We start from the raw sequence: 11,640 nt of genomic DNA, 5'->3' as shown, positions 1-11,640 counted from the left end.
ACTTCATAATTGTGATTTTTAGCTGCCAATGTTTGAGGGTTTGGCTGAATGGACGTACAATGGATTCTTCTAATAGAAGACTGGACGGACAACCTTAGGCCAACAATTAGCTGAGACAGATGATTAAGCCAACGGATGACATGGCTACAATGTAAACTCAGACATGAAATTATTACAGTCTTACATACAAGAAATATCCTATTGGATGATAATCCAATGCACAGCTTGACTGAATGGATAATAATTTCAGCCAAGACAGACATTAATGGATGAAGAAAATGTTCAACAAAAATTTAAGTGGACAAATAACTTCTTATCCTTTCTTAAACAGATGTTGAGTGCATTCTCTTTAAGGTGCATCCACATGAATGTACATTTTGTCGCCAACAAGAGGAAACACCGATCTAGTGCAAGCAGCTGCACCCTACCAGAGTCGGAACCCTGTGCCTCATTTCGTCATGTCGATCACATTTTGGCAACAAAATGTACAGACATGTGGATGAACCTTTAATGGCACATATTGTGCTCTCCCCAATGCCAAACACATGAACAAGTGCTGATGCACCGCTACCAGCTTCAGCTTACCACGATATTTCAAACTTTGTTCCCAATGTTAAAACAATCTTCTTTAGCTTCAATGTTAAAACAATCTTCTTTAGCTTCACTGATGTATAAATGTTGGAGTTAAGATGCACTGGAAGGTCAAATAGACAACACTGCACTAGTCAACAATAATGGCCAACCCACACACAACAATGGGCACTGCTACATTAAGTAAGTGCATGGCTACTCACTCTCCTCCTACAAGGCCACACACACCCCATAGCAGAGTAGCAGAGTGTACAAGCACATTTATCTACAATGGTCACCCGAGCTTTGTACATCCAACCCAAGAGTCATGAAATTACACATTTTTTAAGTGGTAGAAAGAGGGTGTTTGCATAATAGCAAAATTGCACCATGTGAAGTTGCATAAAGTGAGGGCCACCTGTATATTATCCAGTACCTAGCACAAGCAATACTCTTCACCAAATCCACCCAGTGACTAAAGACCCACATACTGACATCAGGGGCTCCTCTCAATATACCATCCATGAAAATATTGAATAACCACGATGACAACATACACTATTCTTCACCACTAATATAAATAAATAATGTCAAAATTTGACTGCAATTTTGTAACTTTACCTAGTCATCATTACAAAAAAAAATTAAGTGATAACCAAGAGATCTCATCCCTGACACACTGTACTAGTAAAGAACTGGTACAATATTTTGGACAATATTTTTTCCATAAAACTTATTCCTATACAATTTCTTTCTAATTAAACTATATACTGCAGCTTATGCAGCAATATTTTACACTTAATTCTCTACTTTGATGTAATTCATACCTTACATCAAATAAAAGCATTGCAGTTTAGTTACCCAAATGATCCCAGTAAAACTTTTAAAATATATTCTTCATTTTTTAGTTCACAATACTGTACTGTACAGTACAGAATAATGAATATAATTCCCATTAAATAAATTTTCATTACATCAGTTAAAAATTGCTTTAATTTTTAATAAATTAAAAGAATTACTCGATAAAATGACATTAGTAAATTAAATACATGTTAACTGATCACAAATCAATAAGATATAGTACAGTATTTAATTTCCAAAAATTTACAATTTGAAAAGCTTTACTAAATGACACTCAATGGACAGGTATGTAATACCATAATATAACTTGAAATGAATGGCCATGTAGCATGATACAGGTATTTACAAATTTCAGTGTCTGGTTTTATGAAATGCTCATTTTTAGCTGCACAGTAAGACAAACATTTTGACCTAGTTTTGATTGATTGGTCATACAGCTACACAAGTATAGTTTAAAGCTAAATGGTTGAGAGTCATGTAGGTTTGGCAGAATGGACATGTAGACACATAAAATGTTTGTACAGTAGTCACTTATGATGGAAGGCTTACAAGTCATACATATCGGACACAGAAATATGTATACACCATTCAGTACTTTCAGAAGGCACAATGTTTTGGCAGACTAGTCAGGCAGACCTATACCAATACTGTACAGTTTTAGTGTTTGGGTTATGAAGAGATGTATAGCATTTCCAGACAAATCAATGCAGTGACAAACAGAATTAGAAGATAAAATAAGTAGCTTTATACTGTACAGGTACTTCCCGACTTCCGACCGACTCGACTTACGTCCACCCGCACTTATGACCGCCTCAGTAATACCAAAATGTGGTAAAATTATATATTTTTGAGTCCCAAAGTCAGTACACAGACAAAATTTTCATCTGTAATTCACTTTAAAATGGCTGGCAAGCTTAAAAGTGAGTGTTTTGTGGTGCTGAGAAGAAAAAGAGACCCAAATTTTCGATTTTCTATGTGTTATTTAAGTATTTCCGACTTACAACCATTTCGACTTACGACCTGGATGTTGGTCCCTAATCCCGTTGTAAGTCGGGGAGTACCTGTATAAAGTTTACATGATATGTTGAGAAACTATTTTAGCATACTGATTATGAAATGAAATGGACAGTTTTAGCCACACCTAAGTTGTAATGTGTAAAAGTTTTGTTGCAGGGTGTAAGGCAAAATATATAACAGCTGCCTGGTATGTATAAAATTGTCATTCAAGCCGCACTATTTTGTAACAATCACACACTTTTTAAATGTTTACAAGACAAAGCTTTTCCCATGAGTAGTGGCCATCAGTGACTTCAGCTTCCATAAGATGGTTTTCAGTTAGTCTCTCGGTATTGTTTGCCTAGTTTTGCCTAAGTGTAAAATTACATAATAAAATTTTTTTTTTTGGCTGCTTCCTACATGTCCATACAGCATTATCTTCAACATTGAAGTTGAGGTAAATAATGTACTTAAGTAAAAGTCAATCTGCATATGAACCAGGAGGACAATTTTAACTTTGAAATTTATTGGGATACACCACTCACCCACTAATTAGTTGGCTGGAAAGTCAATTTAGGTGAGGAAGAAACCTGAGTAAAATTGTCATTGAAGTTGAAATTTGTGATAAATAAAAATTGTAAAAAAGAGAACTTAAAAATATTTCTAGGTTTTTATACAATACAGACTCATGCAAGCATGGTAAATGGCTGTAAAATGATGATGATGATGATGAATCCAGGGGGAAAGCAGGGTTTGGATCCTGCAAATAACTTGATACATCAGGTAACGATCAACTTTCTTAAAAATTACACAAGAAAAATTAGTTCCATCCCAGGATGATTATTTTTTCACCAAAGCAATGTTTGTCCTCATATGTAAAAATTCAGTAAAACAGTACAGTACTGTATACTTCAAAACTTTGCTCAAAGTGATCAGAGTTGGCAAGCAATCTAAAACACTATCAATTACAATTGATAGTGTACTTGTTCTGCGACAGACAACTTACACTCTACCTGCCTCACCCTGGTCAGCATGTGACAGATTAATACATCAATAATGGTAATATTTGTCCCCCTATATACAGTACTGTACAGTATTATATTACAGCATCAATATTGCACTAAAACACTAAACAACATAAAGTACAATAAATGTTCACAACAAGGGGATGCAGTACAAGCAGTCACATATCACATAGTAAAATGTGTTAGCACATGGGCTGAGAGTTGGGTGAATCTACAATTGGATGAGACAGTAGGATATGAAGTGAGATGCTAGGTGGGGTCAGGTAACACTACTCTTATTCCTGGGAGTGAAACAAATGAGGAAATGGAGTTTGGCCACTAAGGGTTATGTGTTACTGTGTTGGGGAGAGGTTGTGCCTGTACAGCTACACTGAAGAATCCTCACTAACTCGCCATCATCGGGGGTGTAGTTCAGTTGAATTAGCCTATACTATAATGTCAAATTATTGATACATATCGAAATTACCATACAATTCTGGATTTTTACGACTACTACTACTATTTGCCTCAGAATTCGAGAGAAATTAATAATTTTTACAGACGTGTTCAGAGGCATTACAAAACCCTGTTAACAGATTAGTGGAAAAGGGTGAAAAATATGGTTTACGAGTTAATGCTGTAATGACTAACGGAATGGCTGTTACCAAATCGTAAATAAATCCTGAAATAAAAATTATGGTACGCAACAGGGAACTTAAACAAGTGGAAATTTTTGTGCATTTGGGAGGTAACATTAGCTGTGATGCTAGATGTTTGGAAGAAATCAAAACAAGAATAGGGCAGCAAAAATAGCATTTAATAATCTAAAAGTCCTAATGAAAAGGGGCATTAAATTATATATAAAAAAAAAAAAAGCTGCTGAAAGGCTTCATATGGCAAGGACAGATGTATGGGTCAGAAACACACTTTCAGCAGACACCAGAAAGAGGTTGGAGGCCTTTGAAATGTGGTGTTGTAGGCAAATGCTAAGAATAAGCTACACTGACAGGAAAGCAAATGAAGAAGTACTAAGATCAGCAAATTTTTCAAGAGAAATACTTGAAATATAAAGAAAATAAAATGCGATACTTTGGTCATATAATTAGGGATGAGGAAATAATAACACAAATACTAATAGGCAAAGTTGAGGGAAGGAGGGCCAGGGGAGGGCAGAGACTGGGATGGATGAATTAAATTAAAATCTTAGTCCCGAGCGTGATAGAAAACCTTAACGAATTGGTAAAAACAGACCAAGAACAATTAAAGTGGAGGATTATGGTGGCCAACCCGCAGATATAAAGACAATACTCTGTATTTTGATGTTTGATTTGGGAAGCCACGCATGATAAGACCCTTACATTCTTATGAAAAATCTCACCAGAAGGTTCCTTGGGGTGCTGCAATTTATGGGAAATATTTTACAGTAGTACCTCGCCAACTGTGGATTTTGGCCACGGTTTTTACTCTGTACTGCATACTACTTCACCAACCAAGGAATTGAACTTAGAGTATCCCCTCCATGTACCAATATATTAATCAGGTTGGGTCAGCATCCACCCTCCCACCATGCTCTCTCAGTGTTGTTATCTCGCACCATGCAGACATATTTTATTGCTCTGTACACTGGATATTTATTACGTACTTATTTTGTACAGTAATAACATTGATTTTGTCTTTAAGTCCAACGCCACACGCTCGGCCACAGGGAAGCTTCCTGAATGTAAGTACCTATTTTTGTTTGTTTCATTTTCATTGTTTGTCCATTTTATCATGTTGTATCAAAGTGATATTGATAAAAGTAGTGTAGTAGTTGTATTGTAGTGTAGCATTACCGGAAATTAATGCTATGATTATGTTATGTTTTTATTTGTGGAATTATTATTCAGATAATTATTTTTATGCATTACTAGCTCTACCAAACACAAAGACAGCCAGACAGCCTGGCGACAGACTGCGTGTGTGTCACCGAGCACTTTTTATGAAAAATAATGCAAATAAAATATTCTAAATGAATTATTTATACACAATAAGTATTAATGATCAGTAAATATGTGCATTACTGGCCATCCCGGACACAAAGACAAGCAGAAAATGGTAACTAAGTGCGTAGTGACCACGAGCGCCAGTTGTCTCAAAACAACACTATCCCCTTGTCTCCCTCGCCACTGCTGCCCCAGGGGTGTTTCTAGAGGGTCAATATATAGTTTTTCTTACTTTGTTTTGATTGTTTTATCATTTAAAAAGGTTAAAAATTATTTTTGGAAAAGTAGAATTTTTTTTCGATTTACCTCACGGGAGGGGGTGTACGGCCAGCGGCTCTCTAGCCCAGGGCGTAGGGGTTAACAATGGCCTCTAAGTGTGCATTGAGTACTAGTGTTAAGGGTGAGAAACAAGTGTACAGGGCAAGGAACGTAATGACTCTAGGAAAGAAAGTCAAGTGCTCAATAGACTAGCACGTGGTAAGAGCGTAGTGTCAGTGAGACGCACCATGGGGGGTAAATGAATCCTCGATTTGTACGCTTAACAAAAGTGAGGCTATGATAAAAGCTAGTGTTGCTGGTGGCACATGGAAAAGTGCAAAAGAGAGTGGGCCTGTGTTCCCCTCTTCCTTATAACAACCACTGCTCCCTCCACATCATCCTCATCCACCATCGCCCTCTATAAAGGTAAATACCCCTTGTACTGTTAAATTTACTTTACTACAGTATTTAATTTAAATTACACTCTTTTATATGTAGGTACTGTTGTGTGAAAGAACAGGTAACTTGGTTAGGCATTGACGAATGTTATCAGTGGCTGTGGAACCTAACCCTCCATTTCTCATAAGCCTTTAGTCTAACCAACTGTCGGGTTTTCCAGGAATGTAACCCTCACAGTTGATGAAGGAATACTGTAATACAGTGCTGTAATAAATTGTAATACTGTATATTATAATACTGTAATAGTATTACAGATGTTGGAATAATTTTTTAACAAAATCCAAGTTTTGTGGGTACTGTCTTCCTTACCTTACATTTTATACTGTTTTCACAAGTGTGTTTCATAATTATATATTCCCAGTTTTATTTACAAGTAGACCTCCCCTTTTTTTTAATCTCATGTGCAAGCGTGAATTTTTCATATTTTTTTTTTACATTTGAACTTCAAAGAACAAAAAAGTGAGACTTTTTTTCTCATAAGAACACATCTCACATTATACAGTACTGTACAGTTATTTCAAGGTTTTGGGCAAATTCAATTATTTTCTTCAAAAATGAAAAAATCTTGAGAATTCTACCTTGACAAAAAATATCGAATCATCCCAAAACATTAAATAGTGAATATTGAATTTGTGAAGCTCCAGTTTATGGACACAGTATTTTGTTTTTATCTTTTTACATTTAGAATATAAATGAGATATGAGACGAAAGTGACAATGCTAAGATTGAACAATATGAAATGAGATAAATTTAAAATCTTTTAAAAACAAGAAAATCAGTGAAATCAGTAGATGGAGGCTCCCGAACAGAGGAATTACCCATTTTTTACTCAGACACCAAAGTTTGACCTTCATGACAGGAACCTGGGAGTTGTTTGTAACACACCACCTTGTTGACATTAAAATTTCTTAAACAAGATTTATACTCCAAGTAGAGTTTGAACTTAGGCTGTCAGCTGTGACCTTGACCCAGATATTTTAATTTAATACAAAGCATTCTGCCCAGTAGTGGTACAGATTCATATGAAGTTTCATACAAATATCTATACTGTACTGTACTAACATCAAATGTATACTGTACTCTGGACCATATTCTTATTTGTGACCTTTCTGTGACCTTGACCTCTGGCCTTGAGACATAGATTTGGTTCTAGCTAATCAAACTTTGGTTGTGGGAGACTTAATAATGTATACCAGCAGTTAATATAGCATGAAAAGATTTAGCAATTTTTCTAATCAATAACTGTGGAAGTTTGCTGAAGTCTGGTGAACTTACTGGATGAAAAAAGGGGACCTTGAGCATCATTTAATGCATATACTGGTATTGTTGGTGTTTATGGCTTAGTAATGACAAAGAATATGCCAAATGTGAAGAAAAAAATCTCATTTGTTATCCTAAGCATTAAGGTTTTTGTTAACATCTTTCAACCATAAAATGACGTTCCCTGTACTTTTCTCTAGTCGCAATAAATGCTGACTGTAATACTGTATATAACTACTGTATGTTGTCACGTTTATGGAAAATTTACAGAAGCAATTTAGATTTATACATATTACATTGCTTTTCCTTTTGGTGTGGCTGATGACAATGACAAAAACACCACTGGCAAATATCAAAATGACCCATTAATGTCACATCAAATAGACAACATAAAAACTTTCTTTCCTAATATTATTGTTTGGGGTCATTGGAAGTGTCAGACCTCACATGTGGGTTATAAAGTGTAAGACAGCTCCAGGAGTGAGGTAACACATTAATGGTCAGGTCACTCAGGTAAATATCATTTAGTTTATTATATACAGTAATGTGTTAAGCAGAGTGATGGCTTTGCTCCCTGCAACTCAATGGTGTCTAGCAAGGGTTGTGTTGCACACCCGTTATAAGCCTTAAGGACGGTGAAAAAAATTGGATGATCCTATCACCAGTCGCAAAATTCAAATAGTCATATTATGAGGAGATGGAGGTTTATTAGCAGCAAATCCTTCTGATAAACTGTATCATCAATATTGAACTATGAACAGAAATTTCTCATCACACCTCCTTAGATCTGGGATGAAAAATTACACCAATAATGTATCTCATAAATATGTCAGAAACTTTTATAGAAAGAAATATTTTACGACTAATTTTCTGGTTTATACTTAAGTACACATAGAGGATGCACATATACCAAGATGTGGAATTTACACAATGATGGCTTATCTAATAAATATAATAAATTGTAAATACTAGCTAGTTTTAAGCAAAATATAAATTTTATATTCAAGGTTACATTTAGTATTACTGTACATTAGCAACGGTATGTTTTAGCACAACTAAATTTGACCATTTACCAGTGGCATACTAATAAATTTGTTAAGGAGGAAGAGGAGAAGGGGGGGGGGGGTTACTTTGAACTAAACATACCGAGGTATTGTTGAAATACGACATAATTAATATTTTTCTGAAATACATTTGTTGTTCTTGACGTTGTTAGTGATGCTATTATTTTTATTATTTTTATTATTATCATTATTATTTTTTCGTTTCTTGTTGTTAAATTTTTATTTGGAATAATTTGTTACAGTAGCTCAAGGGGAGGAGGCGATCGCGCCCCCCCCCGCTCTTTGGCAAGCCTATGCCAGTTATTACACCCATATATTACTAGTAATGAGAATCACTGCATCTTTCCTTCCATAGGAGACAACTTCACAATATATAGTTACCTTCTGCGACCTGGACTCATACAGAGCAAACTGAACAGAGGAAATGTCACTGGCAACACCTGGTAAATGTAAGTGACGATGGCCACAGAGAGCAGAATGCCCAGTGGAGGGAGGTTGAGTGATGGGCCAGAGCTGTAGATGGGGCAGTATGGACACTGATAAGAACCACACACTTCACAAATATCCAAGGAACCCACTGTTGAATTGAACATCACCATTTGGAACCGCTCTGAAAGAAAATGAATTCATTTTACACTGACTACTAAGAATAATAGAAATACCCTTCTGAAGATACACATCAACATTCTCTCTCCCTCTCTCTACTTTTCTTTCTTCTCTTCTCTTTTCTCTCTCTATCCTCATCAACCCTCCCCTCTCTCTCTCTCTCTCTCTCTCTTTTCCTCTTCTCCTTTCTCTACCCTGTTCCTTGGGGAATACATTCTCACCACTATCCTCTTCTTACACTCACCATTTCTTCCACTGAACTCGAATATAACATCTCCAATACATTACTGTACAGGTATGTTGATATTATTATTCACTCCTATTCAAAATCCAGAAATATTACTGTCATTCACTTTTTAAAGCTTGACAAAACTTTATAATTTCCTCTCAGTTCAAAAAATAAAATATTTTCCATACTGTTCCTCTTGTTATTCCTCCACCATTCTATTGAACAATTTCCCACAAATACAGTATCAGAATACTTTAATAGTTTACACTTATGCCAAACATAAATTATATGCATACATTAGTCTACTCATTAAATAAATACAAACTGCACAATGACTACAAAACTCCTAATTTTAATCTGGTGAAAAAATCTCAAGAATCAGTTCAAAAGTGATTTACCCTTATTGGACATAGTAATATATCCGACACTAATACAGAAGTATACAAAGAATTATAAAAATATCAAAGAAATCCAAAATGGCCACCACAGCCTCACCAAAACTGGTAAGATTCTAATATCTCACCCAAAGATAATCCAAGAAAAATTTTGTGAGACCAAAACAAACTGTTTGAACTGTACAGTGAACACAAGGTGGAGATTTAGACCATGCCTGATAGACAGACTATTAATACAGTAATATCGAATTCAACACTATAAGACAGATGAGCTAAAAAATGAAGCTTCATACTTACAGTATATCACCCCAACAAGATTATTAACAATTAACATCTTAAAGTAATGAAGAAATTTAATATATAATTTTACAGTTAATTTTTCATCTTTTTCAATAAGACTTACCTGGCTGATAAAGCTCATAAATTGTAGCCATTCTTACATCAGTCAAATTGGCCACAGGATACCATCTTTTCATCAGATAGTGGAAACACCAAGTTTCATTGGACGGTATCTGTAAAAAATGTATTTCTCAGTGAGAGGATCAGTTCGTAGTCAATACCTGTATAGTGTTTCTGGAGTTCACTGATACAGCATAATCTTTTATAACACTACTATTTTACAATTTTAAAGGATATCAATTAATTTAGGTTGTACTGTATTATATATTTTTGGGTAAAATTAATATTTAAAAAATTTACTAGAATAATATACTTTTCATGTGTTTACTACATGCTAAAAAATTATTGGGGAAATTCCATTAGATTGATAGATGCCAAATAACAGAGCAAATTATGTAACATTATTTACAGATGACATTTACTACCAGAACCTGAGGTTAATATGCCTGTTAAGTCAGAAAATCCCTCTATTATTTTGGTTTATTTGAGTCTGAAATGGCTATAAATCTTTGATGATGACACACTGAACTCATCATGGAGGTCATACTTCTCACCTCAGTTCTATTACATTTTGTCCGCCTAACATATTTTACAAAATGTAAACAAACAGATCTTACATAATCAAAGAACCAGACGACTTTCTTGGCAAACACATCTCCGTGTCCACCAAGAACATCACGAACAGTAGGGAATGTTCTGTCAACTTGTGCTGCATGAATACTCTTCTCGAGGTCAATCTGGAATGCCACATAGCCAGTGGGGACTTCTATCTCAATGGCTGTGGCTGAACTCTGGTATGACTCTTTTGTGTTGGTCCACCTGAGATATGGCAAATGCAGTTACTACATACAATACAAAGAACAAAGTTAAAATATGATATAGAACCAACTTATAAATGACCACTCACCTTACTCCACACAATCTGCTCCCCTACCCCAGCAGTAGTAGAGGCACACTTCCAAAATAACCCTTACTGGATAATCAAACTGCACTTTTGCCTTTACTGGATAACCAAATCATACAGAAGCCCCTTTTTAACAATACAGTGGCCCCTCGGTTAACGAACTCAATCCGTTCCAGAAGGTCGTTCGTTAGTTAACCGAAACGTTCGTTAACCGAAACCATTGTTTCAATGGGTTTTTGGGTAATTGGTTCCAGCTCACCGAAAATTTCCTAAATTCAACAAAAATGGTAGAAAAGTTCACTTACTTTGAGGTGTGTATGTAGAAGGCTCCTGGATGATGATGATGATGATGGGATTTAGAATGGGGGTGGAGGAGAAGGAAGAAGAGAAGGCATTGGGGTGGAAGAAGAAGTTGGGGTGGAAGAGAAGTCACCCCATGGTGCCATTTCACCCATAAAATTTTAGCTCTGGTTTAATTCAAGATTATTTTCTTTAAATCAACGCTGCACTGCATTATATATTGTCAATATATAAAATATATTTCAAAATGACCAATAATTTGCTTGGAAACACAGAAAAAAAGCGTTTAGTTGAAGAGAGTCTCAAGCAAGATGTTACCTCCAGTGAAAACAGAGAGAGACTGACGCCTGTTT

General features: G+C 35.5%; 1 protein-coding gene across 1 annotated transcript in view; it reads right to left on the bottom strand.

The window, feature by feature from the left end:
• Window positions 1-6,482: 6,482 nt before the first annotated feature.
• LOC121860406 (CD109 antigen-like) overlaps window positions 6,483-11,640 on the bottom strand; it is a 57,382-nt gene continuing 52,224 nt past the window's right edge. Inside the window, exons 29-31 of the mRNA XM_042357538.1 lie at window positions 10,701-10,902; window positions 10,088-10,196; window positions 6,483-9,064 (exon numbers count right to left, since the gene is read on the bottom strand). Coding sequence (XP_042213472.1) covers window positions 8,832-9,064; window positions 10,088-10,196; window positions 10,701-10,902 — 544 coding nt within the window. The 3' untranslated portion in view covers window positions 6,483-8,831. The remainder of the gene's footprint in view (window positions 9,065-10,087; window positions 10,197-10,700; window positions 10,903-11,640) is intronic.

Source organism: Homarus americanus, unplaced genomic scaffold (assembly GCF_018991925.1).
Source record: "Homarus americanus isolate GMGI-L3 unplaced genomic scaffold, GMGI_Hamer_2.0 scaffold28051, whole genome shotgun sequence".
Taxonomy (NCBI): Eukaryota; Metazoa; Arthropoda; class Malacostraca; order Decapoda; family Nephropidae; genus Homarus; species Homarus americanus.
This window is presented reverse-complemented; position numbering and strand designations above follow the sequence as displayed.